Genomic DNA, 27585 nt, shown 5'->3' on the forward strand with positions numbered 1-27585 from the left:
ATGGTAACTCATGGCAGTCCATGACAATAGATTGCCATTGACTACCATGGCTTGCCATTGAGTAATGTGGCAGTCCATGGTAGTCAATGGCAGGCCCTTTGGGCTGATCTCTGAAGTCCGTCGCTCATGGAGCGAGCGTCACAATTGCCGCCCTTACTGGCTTCGCGACTGGTTAGATTAATGGTTTAGTCGCGTGGACCATGGGCTCTCTGGGAAGGTTCTAGGCCCAATGGCTGAACTTTCCCCCTAGGGTTGACGAGAGAAAGGTTGATTAACTCTGGTAAAATGAGCAACTACCAGAGGGGGTTAGAGAGCTTCGGCTCGCTAGCAATGCCCGCCCATTAGGTGCGCAGTGACGTATGTCACTCCTAGGGTGTGGTGCCGAACCGGCGGGGGCTCAAGTCCCGACCTCGGTCAAATGTGTAAACGTTTATCCAGTCCGAGTAGTCTGCTCTTCCCTGATGGAGGCCAACCTGAACTTAGACGTGAAGTGGGCAGCCCAAGGGAATATTGTTATGCAGCAAACTTACGTCAAGATTGCGTTACCAGTTTGCTACGTAACAATAGTGAAATGTCTCTGCACGTGAAAATGTCTCCCAGGTCCACAACATGAATAATTAGAGGGTTTGCATTGAGCATGCAAGTTTTTTCATTCTCGAAGCGGAGCCCCATACCTAAGAAAAAGTGGTATATAAAACAAATATGGTAACAAATATTGGTAACACATCGACTCGATGTCCGTCCGTCCGTCCCTAAAAAGCATCGTATGACAACCAAACTTGGCAGGTGTCATGTATGTGTCAAGGGAGGCGCAAATCTGTGGTTACGTGATTTGCGATGTCATCGATGACGTCACTAGAAGCAAAAATATGCTGTCATCATCAAAATAAATAAGTATTTATATTTGACGAAGGAAACATCATATGGTAACCAAACTCGGTAGGTGTCATGTAGGTGTCAAGGGGGATGCAAGAATATGGTCTTGTGTTGTGTGACGTCATCGATGACGTCACTTAATATTTTGTTCCTCAGGGCTCTGTCCTAGGCCCGCTACTCTATCTTGCCTATACTTCGCCCATTGCTCAGATCATAGCACGACATGGCATTCTATACCACCTTTATGCGGATGATCCACAACTTTACGTTTCTTTTCGAGGTAATTCACAAGATGAACTTTTGATGGCTAAAACTAAAGTTGAATGTTGTGTTCATGAGATCAATGCCTGGATGGTGCTAATGGGCTAAAACTAAATCATGATAAATCAGAACTTATTCTTTTTTCCTCCAAGTTCTGTCCTGCCCCAAGTCTTGAACATGTAAAGGTGGTTGATGAAATCACCAAACCTGCCTCCGCTGCACGGAATCTGGGAGTAATTCTTGATAAGTATCTTTCTTTTGAAGATCATCTCAAAACGGTATGTAAATCTGCAAGATTCCACCTCAGAAATATTGCCAAAATTAGGAAGTACCTTGACAAGAATTCCACAGAAATACTTATACATGCCTTTATCAGTTCAAAACTAGACTATTGCAATTCCCTCCTTTATGGATTACCTGACTACCAAATTCATAAATTACAACTAATTCAAAACACAGCTGCCCGTATTATCAGCTTAACAAAAAAGACTGAGCATGTAACACCTATCCTGCAAGATCTCCACTGTTTACCAGTAAAGTACCGGATAATTTTTAAAGTTTTATTGACTGTTTTTAAATCTCTCAATGAAATGGCTCCACCATATATTAAAGATCTATGCAAGTATAAAACTCATTCCCGATCACTACGGTCTGCTTCTCAACAATACCTTCAGGTCAAACGGGGCAATTTGAAGACCTATGGTGACCGCGCTTTTTCGATTGCGGCTCCTAAACTATGGAATGAGTTGCCATTTCACTTAAGGACAATACAAAATCTCAATACTTTTAAGCAATGCCTTAAGACTCACCTTTTTAAAGAAGCATTTAATTTATAATTAGTTTAAAATTCATTCTTTTTAATATCACTGTTAATTATACATTACATACACACATATATATATATATATTTTTTAATTATAATATCGATTTTTATAAATGTAACATTTCCTATTAGACACAATGTATTTTCAGGGTGATTTTTGATTTTTAATTGTGTAATGTTTATTTAATTGATATATAATTGTAAAGTGCCTAGGGCAATTATTGATGAGGCGCTATATAAATGCCGATATTATTATTATTATTATTATTATTATTATTATTATTATTATTATTATTATTATTATTATTATTATTATTATTATTATTACTTAAAGCAAAAAACGTGATTAAAAGCAAAAACATTCATATCTCTTGAAAGAAACATTGTTTCACAACCAAACTTGGTAGGTGTCATGTTTGTGTCAAGTGGAGGGGTGCAAAAAGCACTAAAAGCAAAACTATTCCGATTTCATTAAGAACAAAAATATCCATATCTCATAAACAAAACACCATATACCTACTAATCTTGGTATGTTTCATGAAGGTGTGATGGGGGGTGCACCAATATAGTTACATGATTGTGACGTCATCAATGACGTCACGAAAAGCGAAAGTATGCTGACGTCATCAAAATTAAAAAAAAAGGTGTGATGTTTGTTTCAATTGGGGTGAAATGACATGGTCACGTGACGGCATCGATGACGTCAAAAAAGTAAAGCTACCCTGACGCCTTGGTATGTGTCATGAAGGTGTGATGGGGGGTGCACCAATATAGTCACATTATTGTGACGTCATCAATGACGTCACGAAAAGCGAAAGTAGCTGACGTCATGCTTTGATTGGGGTGCAATGAGGTGGTCACGTGACGGCTTCGATGACGTCAAAAAATTAAAGCTTCCCTGACGCCGAAACAGCGTATAAAAACTTAACTTGTTATTTGTCACGTAGATGTGGTGGGAAGGGGGTATACCAAGTTGGTCGCGCGATCTGTGAAATCGTTGACGTCGTCAAAAACAGAAATATTATATTTTAATTTTTTTAAATTATTAAGCGAAAATAAGCAAAGATTTGGTCGTTTGGATCTTCGCTTTTAGGTATCGCCTAAATCTATATATTACGGGATAGGGTCAGAACTCGTTGTGCCATCTGTCAGTATATCGCCCTTCTACAGCATATTCCACAGCCATTTCCTTGGTGTGGTCATTCCTAGCGTATGTGTATGAAAGTCATATGAATTGCCTATTCGCTTTTTGTCATTTCTGTAGTGAAGAAAAAAAAAATAGACTGAAATTACCATGTGCATTGTGGTAGTATTAACCAAACAAAATTCAAAGCATCGATTATGTATACCCTTTGGTAGCAATATTCAATCATTGACTAAATATTTTGTTCAATCTTTATTTAGCATTGAAACTTCTCCTTTTTTATTCTATCTCTTTAATTTTTCCATTCAACCTTTCTAGGCCAAGGCAGTAGAAATTAATTTATTTCTATATTTTCTTTGGGTCGAATAATTCCTTTTTTTATTCAGTCTTTAACATTTTTATTCAATCTGTTTATTTTTTATTCAATTTTCCTGGGGCGTGCCATTTCACAACGTATGGTCAGCAGATTTCGTCAGTGAAGTATACATCTCTCGTGGTATGACCAGTTCGGCAGCCGTTTTTCTCGAAAAGCATGTGCAAAGGAGAAAAAGAGAGGATTGCCAAGCTACTTGGAGAGGCCTCAAACCTTCTCACCTCCTCTTCAGCCAATACTTCTGTTAAGTTCTCCAAAGTTACTTCAAATGCCCTGGTGAGAGCCAGACAAATGCTTTTCCATAGCTCGTCGGTAGGTAAATGGCTCAAGCATCGAAACAAATAGAACCAAAAAAGACCGTCTCTTACGTTGAAATGGGAGAAAGAATTTCTTACGATTTTCATGCTGTGAAAAAGATTGTCGGGCAAAGTTCATTATATGTCAAAGACAAGCAAGGACGTTAATTGATTTACGAATGTCACTGTCTCAAAAAAGCGAGTGTAGATGAAGATGGAGATGAAGATGAAGATGATTACGATAAAGATCTCTTAGTAAGAAGCAATAATTTGCAAACATCCTCTTGTGGCCTGACAGATCAAATTACTGCAGAAAAGAAGAAATTATGTATTTCTGATAGTCGTATATTGTCTGATTCTTCGCACATACAATTTAACAGAATATCAGAACAAATCTATAGCAAGGACAAACACACTTCATGCGTAAAATGACAATGAATGTTGATGATTACTGTTACAAGTGGTTGGATTTTACTTGCTGAAATACATATATGTTATTTCCCAGCTAAGGGTCGGTCCGTATCGTGAAATACCGTGACCGAGATCTTGAAAATACTGACCGAGGCCAAAGATTTTCCAACTTTTTTAACCTTACGGGCTTATGGTTGCACAAGGCGAGGTTTCGCTTCTGACTTTCGCCGATGTTCGTGAAGATTTTGTTCGATCATAATCATTCAATAAACTCCATTTTCTATTTCCACACAAAGCTTTTCATCCTTCAGGAATACAGAACCTCCAAAGAAGACATTCTCTGAGTTTTGACCAACAATTTTGTAAAATAATTTAGTCCAATAGATACGTCGTTCTCAACTCGAATTGATCGTAGAAATTTCTTCTTTCGCTTCAAATCCTCCACAGACGATAAGATATATTCACTAAAAACCTCTTTTGAATGTGGATACATTTTTCGTTTTTCTTCGTATTTAGAGACGATTTGCTGCCTTTTTTTATCCCAAATTAACTTACAGCAAACTTGAAGTTGTCTCGCGCATTGCAAAATCATTATGGCGGGAAATTGTCAAATCACAGGGAGTTTGAAGCCGATATTCCGTAAAGTCGATAATTCTAGATAAAATGACAAGTAAAATGCAGTTTTAATGTGAAGATCTATAACCTCGGTAGTAAAAATTCAGTTTTCGATGATCATTTTACAAATCAACTCATTATTTCGAGCTTTGGAGGTGAGGGGTCCGGATCGTAGGATACCGGATCCGGATACCGGATCCGGATACCGGTCCGGATCGTAGGATACCGGACCTCACGAGAGCCAATCAGAGCGCGCGATTTTATGGATACCGGACCCCGAAAAAAAAATAATAACCAGTATTACACAAGGTACCCTTCTTGAAAAAAAAAAAACAGACAATGGAACTTTTACAACCATGTTATTTTTGGTTGGAAATGGTGGCGTCGCTGTGGATAATAACAAGTTACCACTTGGGTTCCCATCAACAATTCGAGAAGAGATGCATCTAAGTCAAGTGGATCCTTGGGAAAACTTTCAAGTATGGAGAAGAGAGATTTTTTTTATTACGATATACGTTGTAAAGGGTATAACAATATTTATCACGGTCACGATAGTTATTGTGGATAACCGGTGTAATAAGCTTCTGCGATTATTCAATACAATCTGCAATGCTAGTTGAAGATTAAGAACAAGGACGGAAACGAACCCAATGCAACAACAACAACAACAACAACAACAAAAACATCAAAACATTAAAAAATATGTTTGAATTTCATTTAAACATATTTAGAGTAGGGTCTGACCGGGCGCGCTTGGGAGCTGAGACTGATTTCTCGACTCCCACTTGCCTCTTCGTTGCGTGTGCTACTTTATAGCAAACAGAGCAGTCCAAAGTATCAAGCAGTACTAGAACGCTTGGTGACGTTTCTGGTCGGGACAGGATACTCCCCCCGGTCGAGACAAAGCTGGACAGATTGTAAGTCCAAACCCAGTGAAAACAAAAAAGAGGAGGAGATCGACTGATAACAAGAGTAACATCCTTCCAAGAAAACAAGGCCGTTGTTATTATAAGAACAAATGTATCTATTTGTGCACGTTAATTATTATAACCCTTAGCCATTTTTAGTTTTGGTGATGGTATCAAAAGAAAACAGTAGAAGTATATGAATGAAGAGCACAGAGAGATGTTGTGCCTATAACGGAGAGTGAAACGCAGTCAAGAAATCCAAACAAACCCACTGGCAGAAGTCATTTCACTATATGTTGTTACCACATAAATCTTATCTATTACAGAGGCACCAAAATGTAATTGGCTGCGCCTAACAGAACGTAACCTCTGCTGCGCATAGCCTGTCATTCAAGATTCAAATTTTTCTATCAGACCCCTTGTTTTTTTTAAATTGTTTTATCAAGCTTGCCAGAACTCCCCGTGGGACTCACTCAGTTCTGGCATAACTTGCTTCCTAGTCTTGGGAATAAGACAAATGACCTTTTCCCCACTGGACCTGAAGAGACTCCCAAAATTTTACATCAGTATGTTTTCTGGCTGTCAGACTGAATTTCTAGATTTTTTTTAATGGAAGCCATTATTACATTTTTACCATCTTTCTTAACAAGACCAGTAGACATAGTTGGCTGCTACAAAGTTGCTCAGAACAGCAGGAAGTTAGATCTTTATTTTAATTCATAATTATATTATTCATGGTGCAGACTTTAATTTTAATATATGTTTTATGACCATTATATCTCAAGCTCTACAGCCCTAGAAAGTTAGTTTTATACAGTCATGTATATTTTTTAAAGTGCCGAGCGGCGCTAAAATTCTATAGTGAGTAGAGCTCAATCAAACAAACTTGGTGAGCTTTTACGTAAAGTATATAGCAGCATTTGTACGAGCATGCATCAATACTGAAGATTTTTCACAAGATAGAAGTGCACACACCTTAGAACATCTGAGAGAAAGGCAATGAACTACTGCTACACAAAACAAGAGGCAGAAAAACTTTCATCACAGCAGCAACATCAGGTGCTACTGGCTTTCTTTCATGAATTTGCGAAAAGTAAAAAGCAGATTACGACAAAGGACTGCACCAATCATTCTTATTTTAAATGTCTGCTTTTTTCACAAGATTTTCTCTAAAAGCACCTTACTACATTGTAAGTCTTTGAATTCTGCTATAAATAATGAAAGAAAATTAAATGCATTTCTACAGTTTGCCCATTTACACAAGCATTCATTTTGGTTCGTTGTACCATTGTGCATTTGATGGCTACAGCCCAGCAAAAAAACAAAAAAAGTTACATTTGACTGTCCTGAGAATCGCTTACAACTGTAAGAAGAATTTGATATTAATAAAGCAGCTCTTACCCTAAGCGCTTTATATCAATTAAAACACGGCAAATGCCTTGGTTGATAGAGGGGGGGGGGGCAAAAGAAACCATGTTTAAATGTTAAGTTCAATCTTCTACACTGGAGTTTATTTAGGTGAATGTGAAAGAAAACACATAGGAGTTATATTAAGCACAAGATGGGGAGTTGGTTGAAGTTATCAATAAACCATCTTTCAAGGAGATTTCAAGGGTCTTAATTAGATAACGTTAAAAATATATGAACAAATAGCAGCCATTCAGCAGTTGTGCGACACAGCAAGGGATGATAAACGAGTAAAGTAGATTCTCTGTCATCTTGAGACAAAAAAAAACTGCCCATCAACACCCCACTTTCCCAATTCCTCTTTAATCTAGTGGTATCGGATGAAGAGATTGCCATAGCAAAAAGAGATACAAAAGGCTATGAAACTGCCCACATTATGTATATTATTGAAATATGCTGCTTAAAGCTGGAGCTTAAGGTTGGCGCCAGCCGCATAATTGCATTTCAAATATTTACAGTATCATAGAATGCAGTTTATAATCATAATAATAAACAAAATATGAAAATCATTATAAGAGAAAGATAATTCTAATATTTTAATAAAAATACTCTTGTAGCAAAACTAAATTACAGGATTTATCAAATTGACACATTACTAAAGTAAAGCAATGTGTCAGTGTACTACCCTTAGTAATGAGCTCTAGACAATCACTTCTTTATGTAAAAAGGTGTAAATAAGGAATATAGTGTAAGTGTAGCAAGATATATATGTATTTCAAAAACAAGGACATAAAAAATGTTGAAATAAAGAAAAAAGGATTAATCAAATTAACATAAATAATAAATAAACAAATAAAAGCACATTTTCTGGAAATGCTGTTCTGCTTTAGTTTAAATTATTTATTATAGGTCATCACTTTTCTAGATCTATTTATATGTTATTAATATTTATTTCTATTTCATATTTACAACACTTGTAAAGAAAAAACAGCGAAGATGAAAGTGCAAACAAGATTAGAAGAGAAATATTTCAAATGAAAATCGTGTAACCTTGACACAATACTAAAATATGCAGTAATGAATGAAATCACGAAACTGGTCTTTCCACTGCATAAATGACATGAATCTGGAAGGTGGAATAACAAAATCCAAGATGGCGTCCATGCCCCAGTTGGCATTGAGATGACATAGCATGGCACTCTTGATACTTCATAAAAAAACATACACAGTTCCTTCTTAGCAAAAAACTTCTTAGCAATGCTGAGCGATGCTTGAGGATTGATAATTATGTTATTTATAATATACATGGCAAAATTACTCTGATTCTGATTGGATGAGAGCAGTGCAGTTTTCAGGTAATTCAGTGCAGTATTACTGGACGCTGATTGGCTTACAAACAATTAAAAAAACTTTGAACCAACGCTGCATCGGTTATTGCTACGACATTCGGACCCTCTGTGATTTTTCTTTAGGCATCGGAAACAGAGATTCTTGGTTTTCGCAAGGCTCCATCGGTCTTTGACATTCGCTTCCATCCATTTTTTACCCGTCAATTCTCCTCGATACCCATGATCCTCTAGTTTCGCGACGATGTCTGTCAGACGGTCTGAAAATACTTCTAGTTGCTTTAGGTTGTCCTCTGACACTTCAGGTGCTTTCAAAATGGTATCCAAATGGCGCTGTAATAGGCGCTTCTCTCCGCCGTACTTTTGGTCTAGTTTCTCAAGGGCAGTTTTGTATTGAGCTGGGGAGTACCCCAGTCTCTCTATGACCTTCGACTAAGATAAATAAATATGCCTCAGTAAACAAATTCGATCCATTATCTAATCTAATGGATAAATTTGAACGCTATTTGTCCCTTTGTCTTTGAACTCAACAGGACATAGAGAGTCGGGGAAAGTCTATATTTAGTAGACAATGGCGAGTCAAGCACATTGTAACCTGCATCTGATGAAGATATCGGGGCGATATTGTCGAGTTGTCTTTGCAATACAGGACCGTAGCAGGTATGGGGCGCTGGGAGCACGTGCCCAGCCCAATATTTAAAAAAAATATAAAGGAATGAATAGTGCAGTACATTGCCATTTTTGGTAATATCGATTTAACTTCTTATTACGCAAATATTCAAAATGGCCGCGCGGAGTTTGAAACTTTAATTTGTTTTGTTAGCGAGACGTCGCATCGCAAAAAGTGACCAAAACAGCGAGGTATCCTGCTCTATACCAAGTTTGATATTTGATTGATGAAATCCTGTGTTTGAAAGTAAAATATCGCTTGGGAAACCTTTTCAAATTGAACGTTTTTATTGGAGACTGCCGTAAAATCGAACTCTTTTCGTAATGTTTACGTTTAAAAAATGAGGAATGTGAGTGTGATGGACCAAATTCTACGGCTTAGAACCTTGACATGATTAAACATGGATAAATGAGGATCATGGCTAATTTCTTGAAAATATATCTTTACTGTATTGTGACATACCCTTAGTTATCACTCCTTTACACATTATGCCTTTTTCCCATTTTGTTTGCACACACCATGAAATAGCTTTTATTGAATAAGCACATTACATAGCCCCTCAAACCAGTGCCTCCTCTAGAATCACATATTAGGGCGTAATATGTTGTAAGCATTTGCGATAAGCACTTTAATTAATATTGGACAAAAAACTATGAATATAACAGTTATGAAAAATGGAAAAATAAATTATCTTCAACTGGCGTTAGTTATCATTTAAATTTGTTTTTGCACATTTCGCCATGCAGCTTACCACACCATTTCAAAATTAGAGCAGACTAATTTCGAAGCTCCCTCCCACGGAAAGGACCTCTTTTTTTGCGCTCGCGGGGACGAAGCAATTTTGACGGTTGCCAAATTCATTGTGTTCAAGCATATTCACAGGTAGCCCATGCTCTATATTTGTCCGTAATGATATTAACGGTAAACAAAGGGCGAAAAACATAAATAGTGAAAAATAAAAGAACAACTTGTTGAAAAGACGTATGTAGTCTAGCGTTGTGTTTATGTTTACTTTTTGCGTGTTCTTTGGCCGTATTTACAGGAAAATTTTAAAACACTCTGAATAATCTCATTTCTCTGCCCCGCTTTTCATATCAGACATAAAAGTGTTGTTGTTTTTATTCGATACTGGGTTTGCAGTAATTTATATTTTGAGTCCATCTTTCCACAGCAATGTCCAGTCCAAAACTTCTATGATTGCAAATCATCGCGCAAGAAATAGACAAAATTGATTGCTACATGACTTTAAACCAAGACAAACACAGCCACGGAGGAGACACACATATTAGTTTAGAAATTTGTGTGCTCCATTGAATACTGCAGTGTACTTACAGAAGCTATTTTTAGGGAGAAGCAGGAGATCATAAATTCTGTATAGTACACTATATGTTGACACGTATATGACAACTACCAAGTTTGGTTGTCGTACGATGTTTCTATCAGGAGATATCAGATAGTTTATTACAAATGTGGCCTACCTCATTACAAATGTGGCCGTTATAACAAATTTGGCAGGTTATTACGTGGCGTCAACACACTTCGCTTCTCCATAAGAACTTCTAGTGGTAACTTGTATTTTACGACGAGCGTGAAATTGTCGCCCTTCTTCAAGTACGAGATGAGAGACAAGAAGCCGAAGGATAAACAACAGATACAACAGGCATTGTTAGCACAATTTCGCAAAAATAATTACTAAAGCCTTTAGGAGTTGTAAAGAAGCTCAATCCTGCTAGATAAACAATACTAGTAGACAATCTATTCACATGCAGGTCATATATTCAGAATATTCATACATACACCTATTTAAATAAAGGTTGTCAGTGCGAACGGCGAATGGCAATTTCCAAATTTAAGTTCCACGACCGAAAGATTTTTATCGGTAGTAATTATTGTTAAAATAAAGGTGATAAAGGATGTTAGAGCCATATGTTTTATTCATATTTTTTCTGAATTTGGAACTAATATTTTGGGATCCATGGGTCCTTTCGGTCGTAGAACTGCTATTTGTCATTAGCCATTTGCCGTTTGCACTGATGTTTTATGAAATAAAAAAACCTTGCAAGTATTTTTTTAACAACGTGGAAAATGGAATTGGCACTCGGTGCCATGTTACTTAACTAGTGTTATAAATACAAACTTTAAGGATAACTGGAAAATACATTAGTTATTTCGAAGGGCACCGTAGCCAGCTACTGTTTCTGGGGTTCAGGGATTCCTGTGGCGATCAAAATAGCGATCCCCTCGTCTCCTGTCTCTTGCTTTTGTTGCTCGCCACAGGAACCCCGAAACGAGTAATTAATAATAGCACAGGAAGACTATGAGCGCCATAATTATGAAAAGCCGGCTTGCGTAAGTTTTCAGTTTAAAATAAAAATAAATATCCGCTATTATAGTACCACTTAGGGCATCTACGGGCGTGTAGTACACTTATCATATTACATGTACCTAAGGTACAGCTAGCAAACGTAGTGCAGCACGGGGTGGGGCACTGGGAGCAGGTTCCTCCTCAAAATTTAAGAAATATATATAAGGAAATGACCAGTAGGGGCGCGGCCGTGCCAAAAAAATATTTACTTAATGTTTCTGTATTGTGCCCCCCCCCCCCCCCCAAATATTTCGAGGCCTGCTACGGCACTAATAAAAGACGCGTTCTGCGCGGTCACCATGCAAGACTAGAAGACCAGGGTACTGTAATAACAGACGTGTTCTGTGCGGTCCATATGCAAGACTAGAAGAGCACGGTACTGTAATAAAAGGCGTGTTCTGTGTCGGTCCCTATGCAAGACAAGAAGACCACGGTACTGTAATAAAAGGCGCGTTCTGTGCGGTCCATATACAAGACTAGAAGAGTACGGTACTGTAATAAAAGACGTGTTCTGTGTCGGTCCCTATGCAAGACACGAAGAGCACGGTACTGTAATGAAAGACGTGTTCTGTGCGGTCCATATTCAAGACTAGAAGAGTACGGTACTGTAATAGAAGGTGCGTTTTGTACGGTCCATATGCGAGACTGGAAGTGCACGGTCCTGTTATAAAAGACGCGTTCTGTGCGGTCCATATGCAAGACTAGAAGAGCACGGTACTGTAATAAAAGACGTGTTCAGTGTCGGTCCCTATGCTAGACTAGAAAAGCACGGTACTGTAATAAAAGACGCGTTCTGTACGGTTCATATGCGAGACTGGAAGACCACGGTACTGTAAAAAAAAGACGTGTTCTGTGCGGTCCATATGCAAGAATAGAAGAGCACGGTACTGTAATAAAAGGCGCGTTCTGTACGGTCCATATGCAAGACTAGAAGAGTACGGTACTGTAATAAAAGACGTGTTCTGTGTCGGTCCATATGCAAGAATAGAAGAGCACGGTACTGTAATAAAAGGCGCGTTCTGTACTGTCCATATGCAAGACTAGAAGACCACGGTACTGTAATAAAAGGCGTGTTCTGTGTGGTCCCTAGGCTAGACTAGAAGACAACGGTACTGTAATAAAAGGTGCGTTTTGTACGGTCCATATGCGAGACTGGAAGTGCACGGTCCTGTTATAAAAGACGCGTTCTGTGTCGGTCACTATGCGAGACTAGAAGACTTGGTGGTACTCTCCACATTTACTCCTCCACCACCTGATGAGTCTCCTCTGCCAAATAGCTCCCTCGGCCGGTACCGTAACTGAAATAAGATAGAAGGACACATGTGAAACAGAACAGATGCGAATAACAGAGACGACTTCGGCGTCGTATCATTTTTAGTAAAAAAATGCACTTTCATACTACCCAGACTTATTTTCATCTTTTTTTTTTTAAGAATGTAAAAAAGTGCACTCATTCTTTTTGGCGCGCGGTGCAATTTAGCCCAATGATTAGAGACAGCTATTTTGACTGCATATCTGGACTTGATCTTAATGACAAATTTAACCTATGACGGTGGCCTTTGCAAGTTTTAAGCGAAGACGAAATAAAGAAATCGTGGCAATTGCTACAGAACGACTAGGACAATGTTTAATTTTAAGCAAAAATCTATATCGATGCACATCATCGATCACATACCAAGTACTCTTCAAGCCTTATCGAGATAAGGAAGAGTCCTGAGCTACCTTATTACACTTAATTTTCGCGTCACTTTAATTTCGAGAGTTTCGCGATTTTAAAAGATTCGCGAAAATAAAGTGTTAAGTGTCGCGAAAATTAAGTGAGTACACAAGAAGCCTTTGCGGAAATTTTTTGGGGCCGTTTAATAAGAAACACCTTGTCTAGTCATCTAATGTACATATAGTACGGTAAGGGGTTGAGTTGGACTTTTACTTATAAATTTTTATGAAACTAAATTAAGCCCATGCATCTTTTTGTTACAAATTGTTTCAGTTTAGATGAATACAGCACATTTCGTTTCTAATTGTTTTGCTTTTTTATTATCTCAGAATCACGAAAATAAAGTGATCTGGTTTTTACGAAAATAGGAAAATCGCGAAAAGAAAGAGCTAGATGTCGGGTGAGTGTAAGCCTTACCGAGATAAGGAAGAGTCCCGAGCTAGATGTCGGGTGAGTGTAAGTCTTACCGAGATAAGGAAGAGTCCTGAGCTAGATGTCGGGTGAGTGTAAGTCTTACCGAGATAAGAATGAGTCCTGAGCTAGATGTCGGGTGAGTGTAAGTCTTACCGAGATAAGAAAGAGTCCCGAGCTAGATGTCGGGTGAGTGTAAGTCTTACCGAGATAAGGAAGAGTCCTGAGCTAGATGTCGGGTGAGTGTAAGTCTTACCGAGATAAGAATGAGTCCTGAGCTAGATGTCGGGTGAGTGTAAGTTTTACCGAGATAAGGAAGAGTCCTGAGCTAGATGTCGGATGAATGTAAGCCTTACCGAGATAAGAAAGAGTCCTGAGCTAGATGTCGGGTGAGTGTAAGCCTTACCGAGATAAGGAAGAGTCCCGAGCTAGATGTCGGGTGAGTGTAAGTCTTACCGAGATAAGGAAGAGTCCTGAGCTAGATGTCGGGTGAGTGTAAGTCTTACCGAGATAAGAAAGAGTGAGCTAGATGTCGGATGAGTGTAAGCCTTACCGAGATAAGGAAGAGTCCCGAGCTAGATGTCGGGTTAGTGTAAGCCTTACCGAGATAAGGAAGAGTCCTGAGCTAGATGTCGGGTGAGTGTAAGCCTTACCGAGATAAGGAAGAGTCCTGAGCTAGATGTCGGGTGAGTGTAAGTCTTACCGAGATAAGGAAGAGTCCTGAGCTAGATGTCGGGTGAGTGTAAGTCTTACAGAGATAAGGAAGAGTCCTGAGCTAGATGTCGGGTGAGTGTAAGCCTTACTGAGATAAGGAAGAGTCCTGAGCTAGATGTCGGGTGAGTGTAAGCCTTACCAAGATAAGGAAGAGCCCTGAGCTAGATGTCGGGTGAGTGTAAGTCTTACCAAGATAAGGAAGAGTCCCGAGCTAGATGTCGGGTGAGTGTAAGCCTTACCGAGATAAGGAAGAGTCCTGAGCTAGATGTCGGGTGAGTGTAAGTCTTACCGAGATAAGGAAGAGTCCTGAGCTAGATGTCGGTTGAGTGTAAGCCTTACCGAGATAAGGAAGAGTCCCGAGCTAGATGTCGGGTGAGTGTAAGTCTAACCGAGATAAGAAAGAGTCCTGAGCTAGATGTCGGGTGAGTGTAAGCCTTACCGAGATGAGGAAGAGTCCTGAGCTAGATGTCGGGTGAGTGTAGGCAAATAGACACCATGCTCCAGCAGCGACGATGAATGCAACCACGAGACAAATTCCCACGATCGCCCCAGCACCTAGTCCGGAATTCTGTTTGTCTTTTGAGGCATACACGATACCATGATTATCACTCACTGGAGGCCTGACAGTGGAGAAATTACCTGCGCACTCCTGCGGCTTAAAGCAAAAATAGGCATTATGTACGAGTAATATACAAAGATAGTAATACCATGATTAACACAAAGTATACATAGTGACCCGCGCACACAAGTGACTTGGTTTTGTAGAATTCGCAGCGCCAGTGAATTACTTCGGATAGATTACCTAATAAATGATAAACTGGCGCTTCGTAATCTACAAAACCAAGTCGCTAACGTGCGCGTGTCACTACGCATACAGCGCATTGAAGTGGAAGGGAATCACGAGGTTTGGAGCAGTTGAAGGGTTCGTGGGGGTTCTTTATAGGGCGGGGGTAAATTGGAACCATTTTAAAGGTAGGAATAATATTTTAAAGCGGATATCAATAGTTCAATATATGCACACAAATAACTACCTCTGGGTAGCAGAGCCTCCAGTCTTCTCAGACGCTGGGCATACGATGCAAAGCAAACCATTTTGGCTGAGAGTCATTGAGAGAGAAGTCTGGAGGTTCTAGTACCCAGGGTAACAAATAAAAATTCTGATTGAAGTTTACATAAAAAAAAAATTCTTGATTTATATAGCGCCATTTTCCTGAAGCTCAATGGCGCTTCACATTTAACATCGTATAACGTATGTATTAAGAATGTCACATCTTGGAACTGAGGAACATAAGCTTCTAGTAAGCTCACGTTCAACATTAAGTAAAATTCGGGGCAGAGAATCCGAAAAATATTATCCCTGTCTCGACCGGGAATCGAACCCTTTTCAGCAGAGGTTAGATACCCCATTCGCTGATGCGCTAACACACTAGGCCACCCGTGATTTCAAATAAAGATATTTGAAAGACTGGTGTGACTATCCATAGCGCGTGATTAAACCCTGTTGTTATCAAGTTGACTGCGGATTGACTGGATTTTAACCGCCGTGCGCACCCGATGTGTCAACAAGTGTCAATTTACAAAAGTTGCGTAACGCGCTCCAGTTACGGACAAGTGACCTCGGCCATCCCGTCTAGTGGGGCGGAGGATCGCTAGAACGAAACGTCCGACGTCAGCTGTAAATAGAACCTAATGTACATGGATGAAACGACAGAAAGTGCACCCAACATCTCTGATTCTATGTATATATAGAGAGATATCGCTTTAAAGTGAACAATGTGCTCCGACAACTACATATGACAGATACTTTTAAAAGAAACGATTCCACAGGAATCCGCTGGATCTCATCCCTTTATCTGTAAACTTTTATACATACCGTAATAATAGCGTGGTAGTTGCAGAAGCTCTGGAACCACTCCACCCTGTTTCTATCAATTGAGTCCGAGCACCTAAAGTGATCATGATGAAGGAAATAGGCAAGTTGTCAGGTAGTAAAGAAGAAAAAAACACAGGATCCCAATAATGGCTAACAGGGTGGTGGAGGGATAGGGGAGTGAACCTGATATGGTTAATGCAAACCTCTAAAAGACAAAAGGAGAATGAAGAGGAATAACTCAAACCTCTAAAAGACAAAAGGAGAATGAAGAGGAACAACTCAAACCTCTAACAGACAAAAGGAGAATGGAGAGGAATAACTCAAACCTCTAAAAGACAAAGGGGAGAATGGAGAGGAATAACTCAAACCTCTAAAAGACAAAAGGAGAATGGAGAGGAATAACTCAAACCTCTAAAAGACAAAAGGAGAATGGAGAGGAATAACTCAAACCTCTAATAGACAAAAAGAGAATGAAGACGAATAACTCAAACATCTAAAAGACAAAAGGAGAATGGAGAGGAATAACTCAAACCTCTAATAGTTAAAAGGAAAATGAAAATGAACGACTCAAACCTCTAATAGTTAAAAGGAAAATGAAAATGAACGACTCAAACCTCTAAAAGACAAAAGGAGAATGGAGAGGAATAACTCAAACCTCTAAAAGACAAAAGGAGAATGGAGAGGAATAACTCAAACCTCTAAAAGACAAAAAGAGAATGGAGAGGAATAACTCAAACCTCTAATAGTTAAAAGGAAAATGAAAATGAACGACTCAAACCTCTAACAGACAAAAGGAGAATGGAGAGGAATAACTCAAACCTCTAAAAGACAAAAGGAGAATGAAGAGGAATAACTCAAACCTCTAAAAGACAAAAGGAGAATGGAGAGGAATAACTCAAACCTCTAAAAGACAAAAAGAGAATGGAGAGGAATAACTCAAACCTCTAATAGACAAAAAGAGAAAGGAGAGGAATAACTCAAATCTCTAATAGTTAAAAGGAAAATGAAAATGAACGACTCAAACCTCTAAAAGACAAAAAGAGAATGAATAGGAACAACGCAAACCTCTAAAAGACACAAAGAGAATGGAGAGGAACAACGCAAACCTCTGGAGCGTGTTGCACCATTTGCAAGAGAAGTCCGAGCTCTCAGCCACTTCCCGGCAGCTGTCACAGCTTGTAGCACTGATGCAGTCTAAAATGGTTTAAGACACTGTAAACAAACTCTAGAAGATAAAAGTACAAAAATACAACACATTTAAAGGTAAGGTGCAACCTAGAAAACACCCAGACATCATATCTTAGCCCCTCCTTAGGAGGGGTTTTTGCACGGTAATTAAGTTTTTGAGAATTACAGTAGATGTCTTGGCCGCCATCTTGGATGTTTTGCTTGTCGATGCTTGAGACAATTATAAACCATTTCCCATCGACTATACATTCTTGTAACCCTTCGGGATGTTTACAGTTCTTTCTGGAGAACGTCGATTCTAAAACTCAATCTCTCGCTATGTACCCAAACACAACTCAACCTCTCGCTATGAACCCAAATACAACTCCTTCTCTGGCTATGTACCCAAATACAACTCAATTTCTCGCTATGTACCCAAACACAACTCAACCTCTCGCTATGTACCCAAATACAACTCAACCTCTCGCTATGTACCCAAATACAACTCAACCTCTCGCTATGACCCCAAATACAACTCCATCTCTCGCTATGTACCCAAATACAACTCCATCTCTCGCTATGAACCCAAACACAACTCCATCTCTCGCTATGAACCCAAACACAACTCAACCTCTCGCTATGTACCCAAATACAACTCCATCTCTGGCTATGAACCCAAATAAAACTCCATCTCTGGCTATGTACCCATATACAACTCAATCTCTCGCTATGTACACAAATACAACTCCATCTCTCGCTATGTACCCAAATACAACTTAATCTCTCGCAATGAACCCAAATACAACTCAATCTCTCGCTATGTACCCAAATACAACTTAATCTCTGGCTATGTACCCAAATACAACTCAACCTCTCGCTATGTACCCAAATACAACTTAATCTCTCGCTATGAACCCAAATACAACTCAATCTCTCGCTTTGTACCCAAATACAACTCCATCTCTGGCTATGTACCCAAATACAACTCCATCTCTGGCTATGAACCCAAATAAAACTCCATCTCTGGCTATGTACCCATATACAACTCAATCTCTCGCTATGTACACAAATACAACTCCATCTCTGGCTATGTACCCAAATACACCTCCATCTCTGGCTATGAACCCAAATAAAACTCCATCTCTGGCTATGTACCCATATACAACTCAATCTCTCGCTATGTACACAAATACAACTCCATCTCTGGCTATGTACCCAAATACACCTCCATCTCTGGCTATGTACCCAAATACAACTCCATCTCTGGCTATGTACCCAAACACAACTTAATCTCTCGCTATGAACCCAAATACAACTCAATCTCTGGCTATGAACCCAAACACAACTCAATCTCTCGCTATGTACCCAAATACAACTCAATCTCTGGCTATGAACCCAAATACAACTCCATCTCTCGCTATGTATCCAAATACAACTCCATCTCTCGCTATGTACCCAAATACACCTCCGTCTCTCGCTATGTACCCAAATACAACTCCATCTCCGGCTATGTACCCAAATACAACTCCATCTCTGGCTATGTACCCAAATACAACTCCATCTCTGGCTATGTACCCAAACACAACTCAATCTCTGGCTATGAACCCAAACACAACTCAATCTCTCGCTATGTACCCAAATACAACTCAATCTCTGGCTATGAACCCAAATACAACTCCATCTCTCGCTATGTACCCAAATACAACTCAATCTCTGGCTATGTATCCAAATACAACTCCATCTCTCGCTATGTACCCAAATACACCTCCATCTCTGGCTATAAACCCAAATACAACTCCATCTCTGGCTATGTACCCAAACACAACTCCATCTCTCGCTATGAACCCAAACACAACTCCATCTCTGGCTATGTACCCAAACACAACTTAATCTCTCGCTATGAACCCAAATACAACTCAATCTCTGGCTATGAACCCAAACACAACTCAATCTCTCGCTATGTACCCAAATACAACTCAATCTCTGGCTATGAACCCAAATACAACTCCATCTCTGGCTATGTACCCAAACACAATTTAATCTCTCGCTATGAACCCAAATACAACTCAATCTCTGGCTATGAACCCAAATACAACTCCATCTCTCGCTATGTACCCAAATACACCTCCATCTCTGGCTATAAACCCAAATACAACTTCATCTCTGGCTATGTACCCAAATACAACTCAATCTCTGGCTATGTACCCAAATACAACTCCATCTCTGGCTATGTATCCAAATACAACTTCATCTCTGGCTATGAACCCAAATACAACTCAATCTCTCGCTATGTACCCAAATACAACTCCATTTCTGGCTATGTACCCAAATACAACTCCATCTCTGGCTATGTACCCAAACACAACTCAATCTCTCGCTATGAACCCAAATACAACTCCATTTCTGGCTATGTACCCAAATACAACTTCATCTCTGGCTATGTACCCAAATACAACTCCATCTCTGGCTATGAACCCAAACACAACTCAATTTCTCGCTATGTACCCAAATACAACTCAATTTCTCGCTATGTACCCAAATACAACTCAATTTCTCGCTATGTATCCATATACAACTCAATCTCTCTTTATGTGCCCAAATACAAGCACCTGGTAATTCGCACGGATCTTTGAAAAATGCATTGGGCAAATTATTTCTCTCATTACTCGCTGGTTTTGTAAATTCTTCAAATGGATTACATTGCAAGCTGCGGACTTTTCATTTAAAAGGAATGTTCGTTGTAGATATCAAAGGGGCGGAGGAAGAGTGAAATGTCTTCTACTATAAACTAAACTTGCGGCAGAGGGTTTTGTTATCTACCCCGAGAAAGCAAAGACACTTTATTGTCATATATTGTCAACTTACTTGCTTTAGGCTGTAGGATAAACCCTGTGTCCGATCGTACCAAAGACTGTTCCAAGGCGATCTCATGGTATCTATAGAAAATTCTCACCAGGATGACTACAAAAATGAGACCGTATTAATAGAACATCGTGCACCTTCAGACATGGAAAAGTATAATTATTAATATTATCATTCTATTATTATAAGTATGATCCCTACTCTTTCCATCGAGGTAGGCTTGTCGGGTGACTGTGAAGGCATCTGACAGACCAACTCTGACTCCATGATCGCTATATCCCTGGATATCGGTTACATTCTTAGGCACCTTTGGAAGCAAAAAAGTGAAATGACATTATGGAGCGTAAACAAAACATACATAATGAAACAAGGATCAGTAGTGTTTTTGTTCTACTGGACAGAAGAGTTTTCCATATACATCTATCCATTCATCAACACATGAATGACAATTCATGTAGTTTACAATGACAAACCAGATTATATAGAGAACACTTACAATAAAAAGGGTAGAACAGCAAAGCAAGGTTAATACAGTTATGGGAAAGAACATCGATTGTAGAAAAAAAAGAATGTCCACTGAACGAAAACTGCCTCAATATAGAGATCGTATATCAAGCCATCATAAAAGAAGAACTAAGAAAACGTTCAAACAATAGGTCTAAAAGCTAGGGAGTTAAAAAAAAGATTTCTATATTGAGTGCTGTTCGCAGCATACAAGTGTAGGCGCCGTCAAGTAATTTTTCAATGGTCAATAAAAGCGACCAGAACTCACAACCGTAGAGTAACATGGGCTCTACAGCTCAGAGTTTGAACACCTTCCAGTCAGAGTTTAAACACCTTCCAGTCGAGGTCTTTTCTGACTTTAAGCTCTTTTTCTGTACTCTTGACCCATGAGCCAAGGTACTAAAAGTCATTCACTTCCTTAACAACATCGCCTCCGCGAGTGGCCAAGGATCCAGACAAAGGCAAGTTGATGGTCTTATAGCCCTGGCATTGAGGACCAGGTCGTTGAGCTTGCATTCCCTCTCGACGTTGCACAGTACCTCTTGAGTCTGATAAATATTATTGGACACGAGAGCGAGGTCATCTGCGAAATCAAGGTCGATTACGTTCCTCTCAGGGTTTCTGAGGAAGCGTCTAAGTGAATTTCTTGGTCAAGATTACATGGCTTTGCGGAGAGATAATCTAGGAGGTAGGGTGCAAGGGTATCCTCTTGCATCTACCAGCGGAGATTGTATTACCGTCAGGGGTTACAACCGTCGCTTAAGTTCCCGAGTACATTGCATCTATTATTTGCCAAAAGCAGCTTTCAGGAATTCTGAAGGTCTTGTGGATTCTATTCATTTCGCCCCGAATCAAAGGCTTTTTTAAAATCCAGGAATGTGATCACATTAGAACAGGCTGTTCTTACGAGCCTTCTCTAAAATCCTGCACAGCGCAAGAATATGACATTCTCTAAATCCCTGAGTCCTTCTCTGGATTTCTAAGTCCCTGAGGTGATGATCTACAGGGCCCCTAATGCGGTTTAAAATCATCCGTTTGTTAAAGCAATCATGCAGGCTTGAAGTTGTCTGTGCTGAACAGATTGCCAGGATTGGGAATTGACAGGAGATGAGAAAGGGACAACTGCTCAGGCTTCTGTGACGCATAAGTGCACGGCGCAAAATAAGTTCTTTTGAAGGTAGCACTCAATGCACAGTTATTCTATTCAGTTTTAGGCGCGCACATACTGTAATTGATTTGAGAAGTGTACTTCATGGAAAACGTGCATGTAAATAATGCAGCCAAACAGAAGCTTATCTGAGCAGTTAAACTGATAGTTAAAGAAAACTGATAGTCATCTAAAGTTGAATGATTTTTTATGGACAGTCCTGGATTACAGCCTCAACTCAAAAAAAAAAATTAGACGTTATTATAATAAAAAGAGTTTATACTGTATAACACATCTCCTACATACGTATAGCAGAATTAAAGGAACCAACTAAAAAAATGTTTCCTTCCTGGATAATATGAGCCAGCATTGATTCAAGTCAACCAGGTGCACACTACTTAATGATTTACAATCAAAGTGGATTTTCCCTTAGTTTGTGAAAGTTGTACTTACTGATTTATAAGCAAAGTGGATTTTCCCTGACTTAAAAAGGGTGCATTGGAAGGTAAATGCTCCAGCTAAACAAAAAAAAAATAAATAAACAGATTTAATATAAACTAAATTCAATTAACTAATTATTTTTTTAATTAATAAATCTCAATATCTGATAGTTCAATTGTATTGATATATACAGTATCAAAACTCATAGAAGCCCTAAGATTGTCAGAAGCTTATGAAATGCTGATTCCATCCCCCAAGGGGGGAAGGGGAGGAGGGGATAAAAACAGATGGGGGGTGATCTTCGGCAAAATCGATTTTTACACTAAGGGAGGGCAATTTGGGCATAGTCAACAGAAATTCTTACCCCTAAGAGATAGCAAAGTGGGTGTGGTCAAAAGAATTTTTAACCCTAAGAGATGGCAGAATCAGAAAAAAAAACATTTAACACCCCCTTAGGAATAGCAATTGGTTGAATTTTATCCCCTAAGAGATGATAGAATCGGAAAAAAACGTTAAACATCCTCTTAGGAATAGCAGTTGGTCGAATTTAATACCCTAAGAGATGACAAAATCGGAAAAATCCTTCCACACCCCCTAATGGATGGCAGTTGGTCGAAATTTTATACGTAAAAGATCACCCCTATTTACTTTTCTGGAAAGCCCCCCCCCCAAGGGATTCCATCTTATTCTTACCATGCTGTTCCCTTTCTAAATAAATATTATTCCACTGCACAGTGAATTGATCATCTGGTGAAGAGATAGAAGATAAATCAACTGTGAAATATTACTAGGTAAAGTAAAAAGTCAACAATAGGTAATGTGCTACAAGACTGAAAGATGGTGAAGTTAATGTTATGTTCTATAGAGATGGTATTTATTTTGAATTATGATGATGCAGGGTAACATTAACAAGTAAAATGCATAAAAAAGTATAAATCGGAATTTGTCAATAACAACATATCCAATGCGTACCTGTACTCAAATAGTAAATTGAAGCACTGTTGTTGATTGCAGGGTTGAAATAAGCCATCAAGGGTGCAACATACATAACCTGTCGCATGATGTCAAAGCGAGTAGAAACCCAGCCAGTATAAAGGAAACCTGAAAAATTCCAATTATTTATTATAAAGATTTTAGTGATTCAATTTTGACCTCTGAGAACCCAGAATTCCTAAAAAACATTTATCAGATCCCCCAAAAAACCCATGTCATTCTTAGCCAACAAAATCACTCTGCCACCAAATGTGACCCAGCACCCAACAACTTACCTTAACGAAAAAACGTTTACTGCCCTTTGCCGTTAAACTCTTTTGAAGCTTGTTTAGATAAAGTCCAGATCATATAAACGATTTTGCAGTTTGTTTAGTTTTTAGACTCGTCGTTTAACGTGAAAAATCAGTGTTCAATGTTTGGTTAGACCATAATGCAAGTGTACACCTTTAAAATGCTCTTTAATTTAATCCAGGTGTCTTAGTAATCAGGTACAACATTACTATCTGCCTAGAGATCTGTTGTTAACCTAATCTTAATTCATTAATCAGATTACCTTCGTCTGTGACTGATATGTTTTCCACGAGATGACCATAATAAGGAAACTTGAACTTTAGTTTAAGTTCCTGAAAAAAAGACATAACTAATGTTAATGTTCCATAATACTTTTACAGGGTCCTAGAATAACTTTTTATTTTGAAAGACAGTGGAAGCTCTAAACACGTAAGTGAAGTTTTGTTTTCTGAAAGTTGGCAGACCGAAAACAAATACCTCCCCCCTTATTTTGAATTTTATACAGCCCATCAAAGTCAAACACCACTGCACCTAGTCAGTAATGTTGCTTTCCAACAGTGCTTTGAGGTTTTATCTCTAATCCCTTGTCGCTGTGCTAATGCGACCACAAATTGATGGTTGCTTGAATTTTTTTTATAAAAATAAACGAAAAGAGCATATTGGGAGAGTGCCTTATTGGGGCATAATTGATAGCAGTGCTTATGGATATTTGCAAACAAAGGTGGATTCATGGTGATTTTTTCTTGTTTGGCTTTACCTGGATGAGAAAATAATTTTCTAATGAATCACCAAGCTCTCCTAAATGCTGTTTTTTCTGAAACCAAATTGATTCCAAATTTTTTTTCCACTACTATTCTTGGTCTGTATGACCTGGAATTAATTTGTTTGGCTTAGGGGTGAGGACTATTGACTGGCCCTTCCCTCGTGAATTTTTCTTCGGATCCCCCAGATTGCTTTGCAATCCGTAATGGCATCCAAGATGGTTTTACAAGCCTTCAAGGTTTGGACAGTGTATTTCATGGCCATGGAAATGGACCTGGAGGATCAGAATTGAGGTATCTATTTGTGTCTTTAGCTATGTTTGCTGATCTCTTTCCCTTGTGTGGTATTTTGAGCGTTTTGTTGAGAGGGGTGATTCTGCTTTTTTCTTCCTTGTTCAATTTAAAATGTTGTCAAAGAACCAGAGCTATTATTTTGCTAAAGAGTAGTTGCTATCACCTTGGTTGGATGCATATCTTCAAGACCATTTATCCCATAGACTGATGCCTGAGTAGCTTCATCTTGTTATGTTTATTTTGCATTTATGAATTTTGGGGTTGTGAGTACTCCTCAAAGCCAGTACAGGCATGTTGATGGGTCAATGTGTTAAATTAATGTTTCTAAAGACAGGGCCAAAACACTGTGTCTCAACAAAGGTGCCTGTCTTGAGGCTGTTTTAAATAGCACAATAGAGTTGTATGCGACACCCCACCTCATTGCCTGTGGTACAGTATACTGTAAATCAAGCTCACAACTTTGCTACAACACTCGGTTAATGACAGGAAAAAGTCATAGGACCATCATAAAAATATGTTTCAAAGTATCTGACAGAAAAAAATACTATTAGAGTAAAACTACTTACAGTAGTAGAGGTGTATTATACATTGTAAGGGTTTCACAGACTCATGCAATAGATAACAAATCACAAGTAGCTGCAATGAAGCAGCCATTAAAGTATCGAGGACATTACTTACTGCATATTTAGTTGGCCCATTTGATATGTTCCAGTGTTTGATGCTATTAGCATTGCCTTCTAGCTCTTTCCACAAATCTTTACCATCCACAAATTTTGAAGTATAATATTGGTGATCATCCTACAAAAAAAACATAATAAGATGACTGTGACCAGATTATCATAATTTTCATCATGTTTTGTAGCATTCTGTCAACTTTGGTCAACACTTATGCTGATCAAAGGAGTTTTTACAGTTCATGCCAGACCCTTTTGATGCATGTTAATCTTCAGTAATCGTCAGTAATCTTTCACTAGCAACCTCTAGTAAGACCCATATTCAGGACTTTCACTTTAAACATAAGAGTTGTTAGTTTTTAAAAGGTGGTTCTAATGAGTGCCATGCTGTTTTAAAAACATAACAATATCTAATTTTTTGCATATATAAATATCTGTTTTTTTTTTATCAATAGCATTGTGAAACATTAGTCAGAATTCTAATGAGTTTGTAGAAAGTGCATTATTAAAGATTTTTCTTCCAAAACAAAAAAAATGATACCATTGATTCAGGAAGCCAAGGATCTTATCTATGTGCTACATTTTATTAAAATTCTAAAGTCACATGGACTTTAAGGAAAAGATGAATTTATTTGATGCTGGGACAAAATTAGAAGCAGGCAGTGACCCAAACCATTTACCCTTTTAAACTTAATTTTCCCGTCACTTTAAGGGTGTTGGGACATTTCTCTGAGGGCAGTTGCTAGGCAAACTTTAAGACGTCATAAATCCTCCAAACATTGGTAAAATAGAATGAATTTAGGCATTGTATCATTGTTTATGAATCTCAAAATTTCAATGACGTCAACAAGCGATGATGCATCACATGATGTCATCACCCTTAAATGTGATAATGCAATAACATCTTTTAAGTTGGAATCATTGTGAAACACTAGCTCCAAGGAAGATTTGAGCTGACCAAAGAAGCTATGGTATACACCTATTTCAAATAAGGTTGCACTCAGAGAATCTCTCTATTTTGACCCGTAGTGCTTCATGGGTAACAAGTTAATAAGCAGATAAGCATAAATAAAATACAAATACAGGTTTCAAAAGCTGTAAAATTCTTGTTTATGTTTTTAGGACATTCAAATGTCTTTCAGATACAAGATTCAGCCTTTTATACGCTACCCATGAGCCACCACAGGTTACGACACATGGATTCTCAAGTGCAACCTTTTTTGAAATGGGTGTATCAGTTTTCTTTTACACAAAAATGATTCACTCTATGTACTTTACCTGAACTGTTTGGTTTTGTGTGACAGTTTTATTTGAATCTGCAGCTCTTCTTTCTCGAGAGTGGAAAAATTCAACTTTGTCAAATATGTTTGATGGCTTGATTGAATCATTAGCTGCAAAGTAAAAAGAAAAACAGCTAACAGTTGCATTTATTGATAAGACTTTTGCAACAAAAACCCTTGCCAAATATGCAAATAATGAATGGTAAAATTGGAAATAGAAGTTATCAATAATGATTGCTTTACTAATAAGGTGAAGGTAAAGCTCTATCCCTTATTTCAGAGATGGCAATGAACAAGAGAAGGTTTTAAGTACTTATATTGCTGTTAAGCTCATTAAGTATAATTTAATCTAAAGACAGTTAGAATTTTCTTTATGATTTACATTCAAAGTTTGTTATTGTGTGTTGTGATTCAGCTAGAATTTCCCTTATTACATAACACATTGTTAGAAATGCAAACAAAAAAAATTACGAAGTTATGAAATGGCTACTGAGTTGGAACCGAGACACACAATTTTTATAACGCAGCAAAATACAAAACCAAACATCCCAAACAAATCGTCTTTTATGTGTGTTTGCAAGAGTGTCTGCGTCAATATTGCTTAGTGGTGTTACACTTAGTACACTTACCTAAACTAGAACCAGCCAAACCAACAAGGAAGAAAAAAGCGAACGAGTTAAAGGTAGTTGACATTCTTCCAAACATTTCAAAAGCAGCTCAAAACATTAAACGTTTTCGCTTATAGCCCGAGCTGATAAATAAATTCTAATAACCAAGGACGAATTGACAAAAGATTAGGCTACATCTATGAGTTTCCTTTGGATTTAAAGAAATTTGCGACCAACGCAATATGAATATATTTAACGTCGTCTTGTGAGAAGCAATGAGAAGCTGTTCTGCACGATCAAAATCATCCACAGGAAACCCAAAGCCGCTCAGAAGACCGCTGACATGCAATGAA

The 27585-nt window shown here is 38.5% G+C and overlaps 1 protein-coding gene across 3 annotated transcripts; it reads right to left on the reverse strand.

The window, feature by feature from the left end:
• Window positions 1-12689: 12689 nt before the first annotated feature.
• LOC5521684 (plexin domain-containing protein 2) lies at window positions 12690-27543 on the reverse strand. Of its 3 annotated transcripts, XM_048724073.1 has the most exons (14): window positions 27254-27543; window positions 26623-26735; window positions 25349-25468; window positions 23878-23947; window positions 23304-23432; window positions 23025-23078; window positions 22344-22408; window positions 20441-20546; window positions 20243-20338; window positions 17317-17404; window positions 16211-16283; window positions 14822-14992; window positions 14377-14421; window positions 12690-12793 (listed from the first exon to the last, which is right to left on the reverse strand). In XM_048724073.1, exons 1-14 carry the CDS (start codon window positions 27327-27329, stop codon window positions 12695-12697), a joined length of 1305 nt encoding a protein of 434 aa, XP_048580030.1. In that variant the 5' UTR covers window positions 27330-27543; the 3' UTR covers window positions 12690-12694. The 3 variants fall into 3 exon arrangements, with proteins under 3 accessions (XP_048580030.1, XP_048580031.1, XP_048580029.1); XM_048724074.1 differs by lacking the exon at window positions 14377-14421 and having other exon boundaries at window positions 14777-14986; XM_048724072.1 differs by lacking the exon at window positions 14377-14421 and having other exon boundaries at window positions 14777-14992.
• Window positions 27544-27585: the final 42 nt, after the last annotated feature.

Source organism: Nematostella vectensis, chromosome 2 (assembly GCF_932526225.1).
Source record: "Nematostella vectensis chromosome 2, jaNemVect1.1, whole genome shotgun sequence".
Classification (NCBI taxonomy): domain Eukaryota; kingdom Metazoa; phylum Cnidaria; class Anthozoa; order Actiniaria; family Edwardsiidae; genus Nematostella; species Nematostella vectensis.